General features: G+C 37.6%; 1 protein-coding gene across 1 annotated transcript in view; it reads right to left on the reverse strand.

Moving 5' to 3' along the window:
- Nucleotides 1–361: 361 nt before the first annotated feature.
- LOC147913454 (uncharacterized) overlaps nucleotides 362–20,923 on the reverse strand; it is a 42,804-nt gene continuing 22,242 nt past the window's right edge. The window contains exons 2-3 of the mRNA XM_087417848.1: nucleotides 7,744–7,821; nucleotides 362–609 (exon numbers count right to left, since the gene is read on the reverse strand). Coding sequence (XP_087273974.1) covers nucleotides 495–609; nucleotides 7,744–7,821 — 193 coding nt within the window. The 3' untranslated portion in view covers nucleotides 362–494. The remainder of the gene's footprint in view (nucleotides 610–7,743; nucleotides 7,822–20,923) is intronic.

The raw sequence follows: 20,923 nt of genomic DNA on the forward strand, positions 1-20,923 counted from the left end.
AATCCCAGCTCCTGCTCATGGTCTCCTCGACCCTTCAGAATATGGCTTCTGCCTATTCTCTATTCTTCTCTCAGTGCCCCCCATCTTGCTCATTTTGTGACCTCCTTTTTGTTCTTCAAAAAATGCCCAGTGTATTAGTTTCCTGAGGCTGCCATAAATTACCACAAACTGGGTGGCTTCAAACAATAGAAACTTATTCTCCCACAGTTTTGGAGGCCAGAAGCTCAAAATCAAAGTATCAATGGGGCCATGCTTCCTCCAAAGCCTCCAAGGGAGAATCTTTTCTTGCCCCTGTTACTGAGGAAGGAGCTCTCTCTGCTCACCATGACTTGAGCCAATTAATCACAATGAGTTAGGGATAGAGAAAGGAAGGTTTAATTCGATTAGCCAGCATAATCGGAAGATGGGTGACTAATGTCTCAAAAAACACATCTTCCAGAATTACAGAATCTTGAGGTAGTTATATAGGGAAAATGGGCAGCTTACTGGGCAGCTTACTGAATGTTGACCTTCAGGCATGACAGACTCCAGGGTCTTTCATTGTTCTTTTCTTCTGTCAGTGATGATAATATCTTGTAGGTGTATTTCCTGCCTGTGATCAGCCTGTTGCTAGAGAGAGATTCATAGAACAAAGTTTTAATTTATCAAGCTATAGGAGAGTACCTACATAAGCAGAAGCCATAAATCTGGAGAGCATGTGAACTATTTCAGAGTACGTGCAGAGCAGTGAGTAGTCAGACAGAGGAGGGGCTGGGGTCATTTAGCGTAACAAGGTGCCCTCACTTATGTTCACCTACACTCCTTCCTAGTTTCTGGAGGTTCCAGGTATTCCTTGGCTTATGGCAGCTTAACTCCAATCTCTGCCTCAGCCTTCTCATGGCCTTCTCCTCTGTGTCTATGTCTTCTCTTCTGTCTGTTATAAAGACATTTTTCACTAGATTTAGGGCCTAGGTGGTTAATCCAGGATGATCTCATCTTGAGATCTGTAACTTAATTACATCTGCAAAGACTCTTTTTCCAAATAAACTCACATTCACAGGTTATGGGGCTTGGGCATATCTCTTTGGAGGCCACCATTCAACCCACTACACCAAGGGTTTTTCCTCTTCAGGCCTTTGTAATTCTTTTCTCCTCTGCTTAGAGCAGGCTCCTCTCAGAATTTGACTCATCTCTCAGGTCTCACCTCAGATGTTGTACATTGTCCTTACTCAGTCCTTCTCAGCCATCCTATCCAAAATGGCCTCTCCTCATTATTTTTTTTTCCTCATTGCTCTGTTTATTCTCATCATAGCATTCACCTAAATCTGGGAAATTTGTCCTTTTTATTCACTTGTTATTGTCTGTCTCCCACACTTAAATGAAATCTCCAGGATGGAGTAAAGCCTGTCTGTCTTACTCACTGCTGAGACTCTGGCACCTCTCGCAGTGCCCAGCATGTAATAGCTGCTCAGTAAATATTTATTGAATAATAAACTTAGTGCTCACAACAACTACATGAAGTAGGAGGAAATTAGCCACCTGAGGAGTAAACTTGGAGATAGCCTGGCTCAGAAATCAAATCAAATCAAAATCTAATTAAGAGGACCAGAACACAATCTCAAAAACACATGACTGAATTATTATTGATATAATAAAAGGTTATCTAATCAATTATATTGCAATCTATTTAAAGGGGGAAAGTCTTTTTTTTTTTCCTTCCATCAATAGAAAGAAGATAATCTACTTGAAATCCAGAAAATGAGGAACCTAAAAGAAGAAAATAATAGTGTCTTTCCAGAATGAGCTCTCTATTAAGGATCAAAACAAGTCAGGATTGGGTACATAACTTGTGAGGCCCAGTGAAAAATGAAAATGCAGGGCCACTTGTTAAATGAGCAGGAAGATGTGTCACTCAAGGCACTATAAAAACAAAGCTTTCCTTTCTTCTCCAGTCTCTCTCAATTGTCATGGTGTTTTTTATTTGCTATTAATATTTTAAATTATTAGCTTGAATTTTACTATTTATCTTGATATTGTGCAATGTTAGGTTTAAACACAACCATAAGAGCATTTAACTTGTATATCAAATCATCAATATTATACAATTCATATTCCATAGCTCATACATGCATGTGTATTCCGTTCTGACCAGAAAAGTGGAAACACAGCATAAAACTAGCTCAACTGTTTTTATTTCACTTCTTAATGCATGCACACTTGACCAACACTTTCTACCTTTGGTTTACTGATAAGTAAGAAAGGACTGAAAGGAAAAGAAATTATAGGTTGATTTACCTTTTTCCTTCTATGTAATAATTTTCAGCATTACTGGTTGGCTAATATAGGGAAGTAACATGAGTAAGAAAGAATATAATAGGGTTCCTTGGTCATATGTGTTTCTCATAACACCACTGCCTTCTCTCTGCATTCTAAGCAAGTTCTGGTTAGAATGGAAAGCATGGCTTCATGGGCTGTCAGCACCCTGCGTACTCAGTACAGGTAATAAGCTTTGTGTCTCTCCAAACTCCCACACATTGTGGGTCCACTGGAATTCTGTGCTCATGGAGCATCTTGAACATAATAAGAGAATTGAGTGGCAAGAAACAGTGGATACACACATTGCACATATCTCCTCTGCTCACAGACATGCCCCATTGTCCCATCAGATTTCACTTACAAAACACAAGTTCAGAGATAACACTATTAAGAATTTCAAGATTGCAATAGCAGAGCATTAAACCAACAGTGGGTCCCTTTTGAGTGTGGGCTCCATGTGACTGGACAAATTGCATACCCTTGATGTCAGCCCTGCAATGAGTATTCTGGTATTTTAGGCCAACATACTCCTACAGTGGAGATAGATCCATCTGGAAATTATCCAAGTAATCTGAATCATTAAGAGGATACAACCAATTTCCCTTGCTCTGCACCTATGACGCAATCTTACAATTATAATTTGTCAGCCCATATACACTCTTCTCCAAGTAGCAAAGAGTAATTCATTCACTCAGAAGTTAAATTTCTCACTATCACTTAATATTGTCATTTTGGTGTATGCATAAGGCTATTGTGAATTCGCTAACAAAGAAACTGGCCAGAACTAGATCATACCTAAATACACTACCAAAATCAAGTTTTCTGGACCAGTAAAGATGAAAACTACATAATGACCGAAGTTGATATACTGAAAATTTAACAGTACTGGATATTCATATCCAAGCAACCATCTAAAATCCATGTCTCCATTATTTCACCTGTACTCAAGAGAATTTTTCTCTTAAAATATTTTACATGGGAGCTTACTAGTATCAAGTGGTATTAGTAATGTGAGATAAAGCACATTTTTAACCAAATGTTGAATTTATTGGTAGACTGTTGAATATTTGGAATAAAGGAAACATCACTCAACTATGATTTAGATCACCTGAACTGTGGTTCCCAGATCTGCTTCATACTGTCTGGGTAACATGGCAAGTTTTATAACTTTTCCATGCTTCGAATTCCTCATCTGCAAAATATGGGTTTTAAAATAAATAATCACTAATATCCCTTTCTGATTTAGAATTCTATGACTCTATAATACCTGAGAAACAAAAAAAACAACAAAAAAGCATGTGCTGTCATCCCCACAGCTCTGAGGCACGTGGATGCCTGCTACACATCTTGTGGGTCCCAAAGATGAGGCCATATCAACCAAACGGGGTGAAGAGTGTTTTTGGAGGAAGGTGAGTAGATGAGGGCCATTAGTAAATGTGTATTTAAATCTGTGCCAGGCTCTGAAAACTCTCTTTGAAAAACAGAGTAAATTATCCTCTGTTAAAAAATAAAAACTAAAATCTTTAACATAGAAAATATTCCCAGAGGCTTTTCAGCAGAGATGTTGTGGATTTTTTGAATTTTAGATGGGATTTTGAGTGTGTACTTTCCCTCAAACCTGTAGGACACTGTACATTGGCCCCTGTGATAGTCTGTCTAGTGTTTCAGGCAAGAACGAGAAGAAGCAATATTTTTCTACCTCTCCAAATTCTGCTTAAGAGTTTAAAAAAAAACAGGTGTTCAGATTTCCATGTTACATCACTCCAAATCTGGACCACAAAAGGTAGCTTTCTCTTATATAGTTATTGCTAATCTATGGTAGATAGATTTGATGTTGCCTCCCTTTGACACACAAAAACACACGTGTAAGAGTCATAAAATTTGCCACTAGTGTAGACTCAACTAAGCCCTTTCTCTGATAGTTGTGAATCATTAATCAAGTCATTTAACTTCTGTGAGCCTTAGCTTACTCATCTGAAAAAAAAAAAGGACTTGAGGCTGGCCCCATGGCACAGTGATTAAGTTTGGTGCGCTCCACTTCAGCAGCCTGGGTTCACAGGTTCGGATCCCGGACGAAGACCTACACCACCTGTCAGCCATGCTGTGGTGGCAACCCACACACAAAATAGAGGAAGACTGGCAGATGTGGGCTCAGGACTCATCTTCCTCAAGCAAAAAAAGCGGAAGACTGGCAACAGATGTTAGCTCAGGGAGAATCTTCCTCAGCGAAAAAAAAAAAAAGTATTGGACTAGGTGATTCAGCTATTTGAGTCTATCCTACTGAGTCTATTCTAAAATTCTGAGAATCTATAGTTTCTAGTTTATATTTTCTATCATTTTGGATTTTTGATTAATGATTTTATCTTAAATTATACTTAGATTTTTATGATTACAAAAATATGTTTGCATGATTCGTACTTGAATCCTAAGTAAAATATTATAAACCGTTTGTAGGTATTTCAGTAAGTGATAAAGTGATGCTTTAACAGATAGGATTTCATTTCCAAAATAACAATTGATATCATTTATTGAATGTTTTACATTAAGGTATTTATCAATTTTTAATACTCAAAATATATTTTAACATGGATATAGTTATTTTCATTGGATAGTTGAGAAAACAGGCTTAGAGAAGTTAAGTAACTTACCCAAGGCCCCAGAGCTGATTGCCAGGGGAGTCAGGATTCCAACACCATCCCTCTGTCTCCACAGGCCACCCTTGTCCTTGAGTCTACAGTAGCCCTCCTATATCTCTCTATGACAACCAACACCACCACCGCCAGATGAATAAAATGACTTTCTAATCACAGGTCAACCAAAATCAATGCAAAGATATAGATTTTCAGTGTGTAGAAGCAAGTTATATCATTTGTAAAGCCTTCAGTAACTATTTCTCTTTATTAAAAAAAAAGGAGGAAATAATCACAATTAAAGCAAGCTGAAGAGCATTAGAAATTCAAATCATATGAAAAGAGTGGATTGAAAAGCTTAGTTCTTTTTTATTTCCTGCTTTCAAATGAATCTAAAAACATGTAACTAGGTTCAGTAGCCGATTTAATACCACCATAATCAAGAGAGGAGGAAAAGCGAAGAAATAAAGAGAAATCATTCATTAAATGTTCTCTAATTAAAGTATATCATGTCCTCTTTTTACTACTTATAACTAGACAAAAGAAAGTTGTATTTGAAATAAAGGGATTTTTGGCTAACATTCAAGATACATTAAAATAAAATGTCCCCAATCTAAAAATTGGTATGAAATTTGATTGCCTATAACAGCCTTTTTATGGTAAAAATAATAACACTCTGTGGCTTAGGAGCAGTAGAGTGAAATATACCTGTAAACCATTAAGAAGCCTTTTGTTACGAAACTCTGAAATGCTGATACAGCCCTGGAATCAGCAAATATATCATTTTATTGCAAAGATTCAAGGCCCATAGCAATTCAACAGAAAATTAATTAGTATCACTTCCCTGTAAATCTCAACAGTATTAGCTAAAATGCCAATTTTGTAATCACTTTTCATTAAAGCCAAAAATACTAATTAAAATTGATTTTTGTTTGTGCTTTGATAAACGGCTGCCAGTTAATGGCTTTCAGTTGTAATGCAGACCTTTACTTAAATTAATTTTGTATGTTGTCTCCTTTCTTTTTATAAAGATAATAAAGTGTGAAAGGATAAGCGATGTGGGTACAGAAAAGGGCAGTTCACATGCAGGAAGAACAGTGAAATGTAAAGGAGTCCGGAGCCCTTGTTGATGCTAACGTGACCATGCTCCTTTATAAGCTGTTTGAATATGTCATGGGCCAGATTAATTAAGACTCCTTAAATAAGTGATAAGAATTCATTCTTATAGATGGCTTGAATGATTAAATAACACATTTCTTTTTAAAGAATTTTCTGAGTAAAGTCATGTCCTTATTTGTGTGATGTGACCCATTTGTGAAAAACAAGCCCATGAACTTGGTCCATGTTTGGGGGATCACTTGGAAGCAATTAAGAATAATTTAAGTCTCTCCATACGTTAAATGGAAGGTGATACCTATACAAATGTCAAATTCCTTTCATTAGAGCTAAACAGAAAAATAACAAACCATAAATCTCTTAAAGGTTAATCTACAAAGGCTTTAATTGTTCTTTTAACTCTTTAATTAATAAAAATGATACGATGTCAAAGTTGAGTTTTTGGGGGCCTCATGATGGGATAGACGAGGATGAGGGGGTGGGTTTTTCCAATAAGTAAGAAGGGCTAGTGAGTCACTTATAGTCAGGTTCTCTAAGTAGCCAAAAATTAGAACCAGAAGCCACATGGGCAAAATCAAGTTCAGAGTTCTAGAATTCCATGGATGCAGAGTGAAAAGTTGGCTAATATTTCTGGATTTAGACCAAGCATATGGGAGAAGGTATGAAGGAGATCCCAAACAAAACGGCCAGGTTCAAGATTCTAAGCCTATATTCCAAGAGGCAATAAGCACGGGCAGAAATCCATGTTAGTTAGTATTTTTGGCTTTAATGAAAAGTGATTATAAAATGAAGGTTAAATCTTAAAATCTCAGATTAAATTCTTAGATTCCTAAGAGGTAGAATTAGGCAGGAAGCACAATCCACACCTGGTGTCCTGATTCAGAGACCTGCATGGAACTTCCATCATTTTCTATAGGACTCCATGACCTTGAGACCTTTACTCCTTACCCCCACCCTCACCTCTAACCATTACAATTATAAATTTACACTTTCTATTCCTTTCTCACACAAAATCAAAATACGTTTCTTCCTAAGACATTAGAAGGATAACAATCTTAATAAACAAATATACTCTAAGAGTTAATAAATAATAGTTGTAAATCTCTCATGATTATTTGCATAGTGTTAACACAAAGGAATTGTTTAGTACGCGTTGGACATTAGGGCAGCATAAATTCTGACCATTAGTAATTCTCCAAATCAGAATTATCACTATACCAAATAGCTTCCATCCCAAAATGGGATAAAATATGACTGAAAATTTCAATTTGGACCATGAGTTCATACCAAGAAAGTCATTTTGGGCTCCCCATAGACTTATCTAGGTATTTCCTTGTGATCTCTTTATCCAAGCATATTTTGCTTGCATAGCTAGCATCATATTTTAGATTCTGATTTCTAAGCATCACTAACAGAATATTGAAAAGTTCTACGTGTAAGGTGACACAAAGAGAGGACTTACGATTGATGTTTGCCACCAGACTATTTGTTAGACATCCCCCAAATCTAAAATTCCCCCAAACTTACATCAAGTCATTTTACATTCATTTTAATGATATAGAAACTAGCCAGAAAATATCCAGTGGCCATTAAATTGTTCTATGCCGCTCTTCTCTGAAGTGTGTGTGTTCGGTAATTTTACAAGCAGTGTCCCAATAGTGTTAGTAATTTAGCGATTGTTGGGAGGTATTTTGCCACTTACCTGAAATGGTCATCAAACACAGAGATTCTACTAAACTGGGTTTGAGTAATGTAGCATAAGAAACACTCATCTTTGTCACTGGAAATAAAGCAGAATCAGAAAAAACAACAATTTAGTGAAATATCATAAAACAACTTTAATCTCCACGATATAGAATCCAACTAAAACTACAATACTCAACTGGCGGCCTGAAATTGGCTAAAGGAACACTCACAGTGAATTTCTGTCATGATTATCACTTTTCTTGAACTTGTGATTTTTAATCATTCAAATGCCTGAAGTTCATTTATGGTTTGATTTAGACATGGGGTATATTACCTGAGCCCTTGGATATTTGAGAATGTCTTTCTGTTGTCCCAAAACATAAAAGATAACTTGGCTAAATGCAAAATTTAGCATTTCAAATTTTCCCCCTCAAAATTCTATCACTTTAACTCCATTTTATTGTGGCATTTGGTGCTGAAGAGAAGACTGAGGCTAGCTTTTTTTTTTGTCCTTTTGGAAACAATCTAATAAGTTTTCTCCAAAGAAGGACATGCCAGATGCTTTTCTGATTTTTTTTTTCCAAAGATTTTGTAAGGCTTTATCTAGGTGTGAACTTGTGTCATTGATGTTGCATAAATTAAAATGAAATTTTCAATTTGTATACAAGGTTTTTTTTCAATTTTAGTGTATATTCCTCACCTAAGACTCTGGCTATTGCTGCTACATATTCTAATGTTTATATCAGATGCCCTACAATTATCAAGCATTCTACATGTTCTTTTCCTCCATATATCTTTATTTACTCACTTATATTTTTTATACCTCTACCTTTATTTTCTCCAATTTTGCATAGCTTCTATAAATGATATCCTCCATCGCTGATTTAATTCTTCCATAGTATCAATTCTGCTCTTCACTACACCCTTAAAACTTTTCATTGTCTCTTCCATCATCATTTTACCTTTCCACCTCAACCTCTATTCTCCTAATGGCTTTTTATTTCTCTTTATAGAGGCCAGGTCTTCTTTGGGCTTCTAAAGATGATAGTTTTCTAATATGTTTTTCTGACTCCTACAATGGATAATTTTTTTTAAATGTTCTTCCTCTAACATTTCAAGATATGCCTTCTGTCTTTATTTTAAAATACATTTGAGAGTTCCCTCATTTGTAATATCTACTCCCACGGATAAAATTAAAATTTTCTGTAACTAAAATTTTCTAAAAGTCAAATTATATATGTTTCACTTGGCCCTACTTTGTATTTAGTTGGGTGTCAGTTAAATCTCCTTCTAAGACATGGGATAGCTTGATGCACACAGTTCCTACCTATCAGTATCTGACAGGTTTTTATTCAATGTAGTTTTATTAGGGTAAAAATAGAGTCCTTTCTTATACCTACTGTCTAATATTCTGAACAAGGTTATATATGAAATCTACAGTCTCCAGAGACTAATGCTACCAGGGTTCTTTGTGCCTCTGTTGAGAGGACTAGCTTTCTAGAATATCAGTCATCCCCCAATTTTTTGTTCTTTGGTTTTCTAAAATTTGTGGTCTTTGCCTAGATAAAATAGTATTGATAATGATTATATATGGGCAAGCAATATTATTCAAGCTGCCACAAATAGTAAAATTTTTACAATAGAAAAAACCATACTCAGGATGCTGGCTAATATTACAGTTCCAATTATTTTAGGGGAATTTTTCCAAAGTCATTTCTCTCCCATTTATACAAGGAAGAGAGAGAAAAATTTATAATCTCAAGCCACAGACATCAATTAGAAAAGTTTTCCAATACTGCGTTAAATTTTTACTCAAGATAAAACATAACAGGACTTCTGTTTCCAATCAAGATGGAAAGAAGGATTATGATTCCTGATAAAGGGGAAACAAACAAGGTGAGCTCTACTATTGCCCTGACATCTTTAGCTAGACAGAGATTACAGGCCACAGTGCAGGGAGGGGGAACCCAAGCAGAGCCCAGAGGCCTCCCTGAGATGAACAGATAGAATTAAGAGTTCAAGGAGGCCAGGGTGGCCAGAGTTCATAGGGCAGAGCACCAGAGAGTAGAGACATACACAGAGAAAGTGCTTCTGAAATACGCAGAGGATCCCTCTCAAGTCTTTAGCTGAGTATGGATCATTGCACATGTGTGAAGAAACTACCTGAAGCCTGGAAAAAACATCCAAAAGGACTAGAGGTATATTATTCAGAGCTCACACAGGGTCTAGAATAGTTGTGTTCTCACTAGTCAGAGCGGAAAAATTTCATAATTCATGGGCCATCAGTTAGAGTACTCAAAAAAATGTTTCCTCAGTAATGAGGTGGAATTAATCCCAGACTACAGGTTGCTCTGATCCTATTTAAATAAGCTTAAAAGTAAGCTTCTAAAAGATCAAACAGTTCCCACACAACCTAACTACATCCTAGGGAAAAGTTCAAGAATGTTTATAGGAATAAAAAATATCCAGCACCCACCAAGATAAAATACAATATATTTGGCAAAGTCAATAATTATCAGACGTGCAAAGAAGGAGGAAAATATGATCCATAATGAGGAGAAAAAAATCAATCAATAAAAACAGATCAGAAATGTCAGATGGTAGAATTAGTAGATGACATTAACACACGCACCTAACTATATTTCACATGCTCAAGAAGATAGAGGTAAGAGTGACCATTTTAAGTAGGTATGAAAGATTAAAAAAAAGACCCAAACTGAAAAATTCAGATAAAAAATTCAATGTCTGAGATTTTTTAAAAAATAAACTGAATGAAATTAACAGCAGATTCTGTTCCTCTGGAGAACTCTGACTAATATAAAATCCTAAAAGCATCCAGAGAATAAAAGATGCATTATATAGAGAGAAAGATAAGAATTATGGTAGATTCATTACCAAAAATAATGCAAGTGGAACAACATCTTTAAACTATGGAAAGAAGAAAACTGTCAACCTAGAATTCTATACCAAGCAAAAGTATCTTTCAAAACAAAGTTCTTCAAGAAGAAAGAATGATATTAAATGGAAAAATTAGTCTTCACAAGGAAATGAAGAGCACAGAAAATAGTAAATATATGGACAAATATAAAAGATAATATAAAACAAGAGTGATTTTTTCAGCTCTCTGCTAGTAAGATCTCTCTCCCTGTAATATTACAAAGGTCCAAGCAGAACTTAAGGTTTTCTCCTCTCCATCTTAATATAAGAGGGGGGCAAAAAGAAGTTCATCTAAAGATGACTATTTCTCTCACCTGAGCTGACCTACAGGTGGTATAGCAACCAGGTCTCTGAATTGCCTGAACAATGAGCCAGCTGGTACCATGGCTCCCCTTCTCTACCCAAAGAGGCTACACCTAAACTCCAATTCATGTGTTACCAGTAGCTTTCTCCTCCTTGGAGAAGGGACTTCACTTCCTATGGACCCCCAAACCACCTAGGTATTGGGCTGCAAGTTTTCTCAGACCATTTATGTAAACAGGTGTCTTCTATATCCAGACTTCCTGGTGACCCAGTAATCTGTTTGTATGCCCACTAACAATGTTGCTCTCACAATTGCCCTAAAAGAAGGCAGAGTGACAGGAAAATGGAGACTCTCCATGCTAATTCAAATCTACTCTGTTTCCATTAGATCACCTAGGTGCTGTCATTTTCTCCAAGGGATAAAGAGAATGCAAGTACCATGTGCCTCTTCTCTTCTTACTGATCCTTGATTTGTAGGCATCCCCCAGTAAAGCCTGTATTTTAACCCAGACTGTGTGACATTGTGGACGTCTTCCCAAAGAAGCCCCAATATATCACAAGTGGTGGTGACCATGATGGGACTCAACTTGCACCGTATCGTCTATATCTTTTATACCCAACATGATTAAGTGACGACATTAATCATCACTAGTTTTAGGTCACTTGATGCACAAAAAAAGAGAACATTTTATGTTTTCTAACAAAGATATTTCAAAGTGCCAAGCAGGCAAAAGTTTTTATGACACAGTGAAAGAAATAAAGTCTAAAAAACATTTTATGCTTTCCTAACATTACCATCATCGTGAATTACAGGAATCATCTCATAAGAATAGAACATCCTCAGCCTTAGTGTACTGTGCTTTCTTAGTGACAGTTTTAAAATGTGTACATTCTCAGAAGGAAGCACAGTCATCCTGCAAATGACAGAAGGAAGACAGTGGGCAGGCTTGCTGAGTCATTGTTCGGATGGACCACTGACAGGGGTTCTTAATTCAATTTCATAGACCTTACAGTCAGTGGAAATTCCTCTCTGATTTTGGAATTAGGTTGACTCTCAAACTTATTTTAAGGTGTTATGAGTTTTCTTCTTTGTTTCCATATAGACATTTTTGTGAGAATATAGGTGAGACTATGTCGATAGACCTCAAGCCATGTGTCTTGAATCTCTTTCATCTTGAGTTCTTTCCCAGGACGTTCTCATGGTCCCTTATGTAAATATATTCTTGATGGTGAGCACCAGTTGTTTACAAATGGAGAGTTATGTGAAAGAACCTTGATAACTGCAAAACACAAATAGGTTATCATTCCCATTATTTCCCCTTCTGGGAGTGAACAACTATGTTCTAATCATACCCAAGTCATAGTGATTTGGTCCTTGTAGTCGGAGATTACAGGACTGTTACCTAGTGGCATCTTACCACAAATAAATCTATATATTGACTATTAAATTAAAGTTGCAAAATTGTTTTATCACAGGTGTTACAGGAGGAATCAATTCTTGACATCAACTGAAGAAAACAAGAAAGTGAGTGATGGCAGAGAAGTAACACATGGACTGGATGAGGTGTACCTGTGAAAAATGGTGATTTTCAAATCATGAATATTAACCAATCATTAATATTGGGCCATGAAATCAATTAGTTGGTCATGATCAGCCTTTTTAAAAATAAAATAAGATAGAATAGGAAGAATAAAAAAATCAACCTGCATTCCACATAGTAAGAGTAAGCATGACTGTGAGTAAGCATGTGTACTGGGTCAATCTAATATTTATTTCTTTTGGTAGGTGATTGGCAAAAGACAATTCCCTAAAATGTGATTCCAGGTTGGGTTCTTTTTCTGCTTCTGCCTTGAACACTGGTATGATTACAAAAATTGGATCAATTTACATATACTTCTCTAATCTCTAAAAAAATATTTATTGAATTTTCTAAAAGACAATTTACATCAACCTACTTTACTATTTTCAATGGTTGCGTATTACTTCCTAGTATGGATGTAAAATAATTTGTTTGACTGTTTATCTATTTGGGTAGTTTGCTTTTTTCCAGTTTTGTGATTAACAATCCTGTCAAAAACATCCTAAAATACATGTGCCCTTAACTACTATGATTTTATTTCTGTGGTCCAGATTCCCGTAAATGGAAGTACTCCTAACAGGGCTTATAGACCGACCACTGAAGTCATTCCATAACATTCTTACATACTGTTTTAGACTTGTTTTAGTTCTGGCTTTAAGTTTATGAACCTCCACTGATTACCTTTTCTTCAGAATCTGGCTGTACCATTCTGGGTTCTTGCTTGCAAACAAAACAAACCAACTTGGGTAACAAATCAACAATATCCAACTGGGGCGTACATCAGTCACTAACACAATTAGGAGAAAGCTAGAATATGAGAATCATAACAAGGAGAGAATACATCCAAGAATCACCATGGATACAGTTTTGTGAGAAGGTATCTGATGTCACACTAACCACCAGAATTGACTGTTCAACTCTGAAGCCTTAAAAGTCTTTAACAGTCTGACTCTGGGTTATTCCCTAAAGATTTCTAAGCTGATGTAGACAGTCCATTTGGATGAGTCTAGTGGACCAAACAGGCCACATCACTAGTTTCTAGGGATCCGTCAAAAGGACTCTATGTCCACCTTAGTTCTCCACAAAATAAGTAGACTGGTGCCTCCTATCCATTTTCTGATGTCTTCCAAAGGCATTAGAGTTCACAACGTTCACTACCGAGGATCCAATAATAAACTGCTTTTCATATTTACTGTTCCAAAACAAAAATTTTAATGACACAATCCAAGTTTTCCTGATACAGTCGCAAAGTGCTTCCCTCCTCCCAAAGCCTCATAAATTACTTCATCCAGATTATAATTATCCCCCTATCATTTTTCATTATCTTATCTGGATATTCTACAACCAGTGCACTAAATTGTAAATTTCACCACAACCAACTTCCTATATTAGAATAAGAAAAGAAAATAACAAAAAAAAGAAAAATAGTTCACCTGACTAAAAATATCAAAAACACAGTGAAGAAGGAAATATAGGCATAGGCTACAGTTCTCCATTCTGCAACTGGTGATGTGGTTGTAACTGACGTTTGTGATTTCCTTCCTCCACTACACATTCTATACACTCTTTGCCTTGAAACAGTACTTCTGTTAAGCAAGATTCTTTACTTAGTAAGATATCTCAAACTTTTATTCCTAAGAGATGAGAACTTTTATTGGTCATCTTCGCTGCGGTAACAACTCCTAAATCTCAGAAGTTTACAGGAACAAACATTTCTTTCCCTGTCAAGTCACATGAAATTTGCAAGTCAACTGTGGGTTGGCTCCAGGCTGCACATCTGCTCCGTGTCTGTTCTTATTCTTGGACCTAAGCCAAAGGAGCAATCATCCATCCCTTTCCTGATTCATTCACTCTTCTCTCCCCTCAATTCACCAATATTTCCCTCCCCAGTCCACAATTAGGATTTCACCCTCATCTCTTAAATGAAACAGTTCTTATTAAGCAGGGACAGGGCCAGGGTAAAGTAAGGGAGGCCCTTGTGTTAGATACAAAATTAAGAGGCACCAAAAATTCATCAATCGAGATAAATAATTTTCTTGCAACATATCAAAAATCAAAATTAATGCAAAAAGTCACAATGAACTTATCAAATGTTTAAATAAAGACAGCCTCAATATTATTGATGTTTCTTTTGTCTGTCTCCATATGGCTCAACACAGTACTGTTACCAATTCTGTCTTTATTTAAATTTTTGATATTGTGTTCACTATGGATTTTTTGCATTAATTTTTATTTTTTAAAATATTGCACCAAGATATCATTTAATTGCATTAAATACTGAGATTTTTGGCACCCAAGGCAAGTATCTCACTTGCCTTACCTTAGTCTTGGCCCTATTATTAAGATTACCAGCAACATTATTGCTAAAACCAATGACTCAATTCTCAGGCCTAATCTTATCTGACTTGTGAGCAGCATTTGACATGGATGATCACTGTCTTCTTTAAACAAATCCTGCATATAGCGTACAGGACACGACTCTCTGAGATCTGCTTCTAGAGCACTGAGCATTCCTTCTCAGTGTCCTCTGCTGGTTCCTCCGATAGAAGCATTCTCTTAACATTGGAGGGTCCAAGCTTCTGTTCTCAGACTTCTTCTCTTCATTTTTTTCCACTCACTCCCTAAGTTATCTGAGTTCCATAGCTTTAAAAAATGCTTTTAATTTAAAAATTCAAATTTATATATTGTCTTAGTCCATTCAGGCTGCTATAACAAAATGCCATAGACTGAGCGGCTTATAAACAACAGAAATTTGTTTCTCACAATTCTAGGGGCTGGGAAGTCGGAGATCTGGGTGCCAGCATGGTGGGGTTCTGGTGAAAGCCCTCTACTGAATTGCAGATTGCTGCTTCTTGCTGTGTCCTCACATGGTGGAAGGGGCTAAGGACCTCTCTGGGGTCTCTTTTATAAGAGTTCTAATCCTATTCACGAGGGTTTCACCCTCATGACCTAAGCACCTCCCAAAGGCTCTACCTCCAAATACTGGCACATTGAGGTTAGGATTTCTACATATGAATTTTGGGGATGCAAACATTCAGACCATAGGACCTTGAAATCCGAATTCACACATCCAACTGCCTACTGGTCATCATCTTGTGCTCCTGCCTCTTTGCTCTCAGATTCATTCCCTGCCTTCCCCTGTTTCCTTCCATTCTGGCTTCCAGATCATTTCAGTCAATGCATGGCACTGGCAGAACATTAGACGGCAGGAGTAAAATAAAAGCCCGCTCACTCTGTTTCCTGTGGGGTCTTAGGCAGTGAGTATTTCTCCCCCATTGCCTCCTCTCCAGCTGGACTGCCCCTGCATCCACTGGGAAACTCCCATCTTCACTCTGTATCCATGATGGCTCCAATTTTTTGACTCTGGAAACGCTACCTCCTTTAGTGGTTCCTCCAGCTCAGAGTGGTAGCCATTTCCTGCTGTAGCTAATCTCAGGTCAAAAATTTTGAGTCTTCTCTTTCTCTTACACCACAAACTCAAGCCATCAACAAAATTATCTGGCTCTGCTTTAACAATATATCCAGAGTGTTATTGCTTCTCCCTATCTCCCACTACTACCAACCTGCCCCAAGACGCCATCATCTCTCATCTTAATCTTTGTAATTTTAGTCTTCTAATTGCATCCACTTTTCCATCTAGTGTATTTATTATACATCAACCAGAATAGTGCTTTTAAAATATAATTCAGATCATGTCACACCTCTGCACAAAGTCATCCATCTGTTTCCCAACTCACTCAAAGATGGCCTACAATGCCCTTTCTGATTTGCTGCCTCTTACCCTATCCCCACTTCATTCACTGTGTATCAGCTATTCTGACCACCTTGAAATGCAGGTTATGGCTTTTATAGTCTTTGCATTTCCTCTTCCTAATACTTGGAACTTTCTTCTCCCAGATATATTAATGGTGTGCTCCCTCTCTTCCATCAGGCCTCTATTGGTATATCATCCCATGAGTTCAACCTAACACCCAATATTAAGTTATAATGCCCTACCCTCTGACCTCCATTATTTCCCTTGACTCTGTATTATTTTTCTGCATAACATTCATCAGAAATTGATATGTTATGTATTTACATGCATATTTGTTTATTATCAGTCTCTCCCCTCTAGGATGTTGACTCAGGAGGACAGAAAGTTGTTTTCTTTTGCTCCCTGCTACATTTTCAGCACCTAGAGAAGTGACTGACACAAAATAGGCACTCAATAGCCACTTTTAAATGAATGAATGACATGCACATGTTACACCATCACATTAAGATAATTACTTTCCAGGTCCTATAAGCATAATGTAGTCAATATAGTAAACTACATGTTGATGGAATCCTGGGTTAAATTTTGGAGATACAATGCTATCTTTTAAAAGTCCTAGTATTGGGGGCTGGCCCAATGGTGTAGCGGTTAAGTTCCCGTGGTCCACTTCGGCGGCCCGGGGTTCGCCGGTTCAGATCCTGGGCGCAGACCTACTCACCGCTCATCAAGCCATGCTGAGGTGGCGTCCCACATAGAAGAACTAGAAGGACCTACAACTAGGATATACAAGTATGTACTGGGGCTTTGGGAAGAAAAGAGAAAAAGAAGAAGATTGGCAACAGATGTTAGTTCAGGGCCAATCTTCCTCAAAAAAAAAAAAAAATAGTCCCGGTATCTTCTGCTCAGTGCAATAAGAGGAATAAGAAAAAAATCATTTTTCAGATAAATAATTGCACACCAGGTGTCAGGGTACGTTGATTTGCTCCAGTAAGGAGATCACATTTGAAATAGCAGCTGCAATTGAAGTAACCACCTGTCATTTTCTAGAACTTATCTATCTTCAGCACTAGCCATATTGGAATGATAAATGAGGATGGGGTAGGAATCAACTGCCTTCATCTTTTAAGTATCTGGTTGTGGCACTAATCTCTGCTCTTCCCCAGTGATGCACTATGGCTTGGGTCACAAATCTATCAGCTAACTCTCCATAAGCCCCTACTCTGACTGGTAGTCTGCAGTAGCACTATGAATCCCTAAAAATTAGTGTCCACTCACAAGCATTGTCAACTAATCATAAAAATATCACAGTTGTGATGGCAAGTAGAAACAAGATAATTTGGAGAATCCTAGAATGAAGATTCACATTGTGTGTTTGCTTTTCCTTAAAGGTACTTTAAACTCTTCATTTGTAGATACTGAGTCGTTGGATTAAGGACCTTTAGAAAAAGACAATTAGGATGATTAGGAAAAGAGCTGAAGAGTCTCTAATAATGTAGTTCATCAGGCCTCAGTTCAAATCAAGCAGGATCTTAGTGGACTGGTCTCCCTATCTGATATGGGATGCAGGTAAGCCATTCTGACGCTACGCTAACTTTGTTGCCTGCTTTGTCACTGATGGTAAAGGGCCTCTGCTTCCCCAGGATTCAACCATTCCTACTGCAATCAAGGTAAGTTTCACCTCCAACATCTCACCGTGTGTCCAATCCACAGAGAACAACCTCTAAAGCTCCTTTCCAAGATAACGATATTTTTCACACAAATTTATTTTTCAAGGTCTTGGCAAGTAAAGCATATCCTGAGCCCCATCGGGTCATGTTAGATAAATTCACCCCATCACTTCAGTCTCCTGAAGTCTTTGAACTTCTCCATTATTACCAAGGAATTTCTGGCATCTGTCTTTCATTAAATACGGGCCATTATTAAGTACAGGTTTCAATCAGCTGACCAAGCAAACAATTAAAACCATTCTCAGTGTGGAAATGAGGAAAGTTGTCTTAGTAAGGAATCTCCCACAGATTAAGGATGTGTGGCATCTTCAGGCAAAAAGAGAACAACTTTTTCAGAAAAGAGAGGAGAAGCGTGCATTGGTTGGCATAAAAGCTTACGTGGAATTGGCAGTTTAAGCTTTTCCAAGTGCTTCACAACATCCTAGATATTGCCATCTCAATTCACAGTTTCCAGACTTTCATATAAGAGATATCATGAAATTAAAATTCAATTGATATACTAATCTAGTAACTGATTGGATCAAACTATATATGTGACTCTTGACTAACCCAGCCCCATGCCTGCAAAAGTTTAGTGAATCTTTGACAAGGTCGTAGAACGTCCATGCTTTGAGTTGAGAATCTAGGCATTTAAACCTGTCATTCTCCTTCTCTGATCTGCCCCGTACTGTTAGAAGAAGGCACCCCACCTCACAGCCCTTTGACTTCCTCATTCCTCTCCTATTCTCCTCAGGCAGCAGACATTACATTTCCCAAAAGTTGACCTTCAAAGGGTATTTTGTCATAATTGACCACAGGTAAAAATTTAAATAACTGTTTCACTACTGCTACAATGAATTTCCAGATTCCTTTTCCAGAATCTTAAGAAGATTTTCATTTCCCTCAGTCCCTTACTATATCAGATTCCACCGATTTCCAATCCTGGTAACAAGATCTATATTTTTGTTTGCAAACAATGGAAACCCATTCTGGTTTACTAAAGCAGAAAACAGATTTTCTGGAAGGACACTGTATTAGTTTTGTATTGCTGTATAACAGATTATCCAAAATTTAGCAATTGAAAACAACAATAGCATTATGTCACAGTTTCTGTGGGTCAGGACACCAGGCATGGCTTAGCTGAGTGGTGCTAGCTGAGGGTCTTTCAAGAGGCTACTGTCAAGGCCTAGACTGGGGCTGCAGTCATTTTAAAGCTCAACTGGAAGAGGATCTGCTTCCAAGTTCGTTCACATAAGTGTTGTCAAACCTCAGGTCCTTGCTGGCTCTTGGCTGAGGACATTAGTTCCGTGCCATGTGGATCTCTCCATAAGGTTGTTCACAGCATGTCAGCTGCCTTCCCTCAGATCAAGCAAGCAAAAGAGCAAGAAAGAGTATACCACACAGAAGCCAGTCTCTTTGTAACCTAATCTCAGAAGTGACATCCCATTATTTTTGCCATATTGTATTTGTTAGAAGTGAGTTGTTAGGTCCAGCCCACACTCCAGGAGAGAGGATTACTCAAGGGGACTGGAATCACTGGGGCAGGGATCATTGGGCCATAGTGGAGGGCTGCCTACCACAGATGCCCAGTATCTCACATAATTTACAAGAAGCCTAGAGAACCCACTCAGAAAGCCCCAGGATCCAAGAGAGGCCAACAGCCAAGAACACAGCTAGGTCATGTCTAAGGAACAGTGTGACCATAATGCCACACCACTGGATACTTGTTATTGGCCTCACTGGCACTGCTGTTCTCCTGGACTTTGACTCCTGTGATGATTAATTTTCCACTTGACTGGGGTAAGGGATGCCCAGATAGCTGGTAAAACATTATTTCTGGGTGTGTCTCTGAGGGTGTTTCTGTAAGAGGTTAGTATTTGAATCAGTAGACTGAGTAAAGATCCGCCCTCACCAATGCAGTTGGGCATCATCCAATCTGTTGAGGGCCTCAATAGAACAAAAAGGCCAAGGAAGGGCAACTTTGCTCTCTGTTTATCTGGGACATCTATCTTCTCTGGCTCTCAGACATGGGCACTCCTGGTTCTCAGGCCTTCAGACTCACACTGAATTACACCACTGGCTTTCCTGGTTCTCCAGTTTCCAGATGGCAGATCATGAGATTTCTCAGCCTCCATAATCGCTTGAGCCAATTCCTATAATAAATCTTCTCTTACATATCTATATCTATATCACCTATATCTATATCTATCCTATTAGTTCTGTTTCTCTGGAGAATCCTAACACAATCCAACTATTGCCACTGTCTTTAAAAGCTTATAACTAATTATGAGATTCAATGACTTAGGCTTGAACATCCATTTGCCTGAGACTAAGTCACTTACCTGAGGCCTAGCAGACAGGGAGTTGAGGGAGGAATATCTGCCCTCTTTGTCTCCTTGTGGGAGGCGGAACCTTGTTTGAGATTCTCTGTATGTAGGAAGGCTTTTAAATTCAAGATAGCCATAAAGAAACAGTCAGCCAGATAAAGACCTAGCTAGAGTTACAGAGAGATAAAATGTCCCTTATACTTGCCTCATGTATACAAAGTTTCCTGAATTGTTGCCTTTCTGCATATGAAAGCCAACAATGGTTATTATTATGATGATTAAAATTTCAAAATATTTATGTATGCATTCACATCTCTCTACCTTCCGTGGAACTCATTTTATTCTTTAGTCATTAAAATGTTTAAAATATACACAGAATGGCTTAATCTGCCTTCACAGCAGATTCGAACATGGTCAGACATGTGCCAAAGTATTTGGCTTCCAATATACACAACCACACAACATAGTGTGATTATAAGACTACAATTTAAGATAGGAATTTCTATACCCCATCCCCAATAACTCTGTTGAACACATGCCTACAGTCAGACCAATTTATGAATTATTACCACTCATTTTACTTAAAGCT

The sequence above is a fragment of the Ceratotherium simum genome, chromosome 27 (assembly GCF_057802395.1).
Source record: "Ceratotherium simum simum isolate JZ-2026a chromosome 27, ASM5780239v1, whole genome shotgun sequence".
NCBI lineage: Eukaryota > Metazoa > Chordata > Mammalia > Perissodactyla > Rhinocerotidae > Ceratotherium > Ceratotherium simum.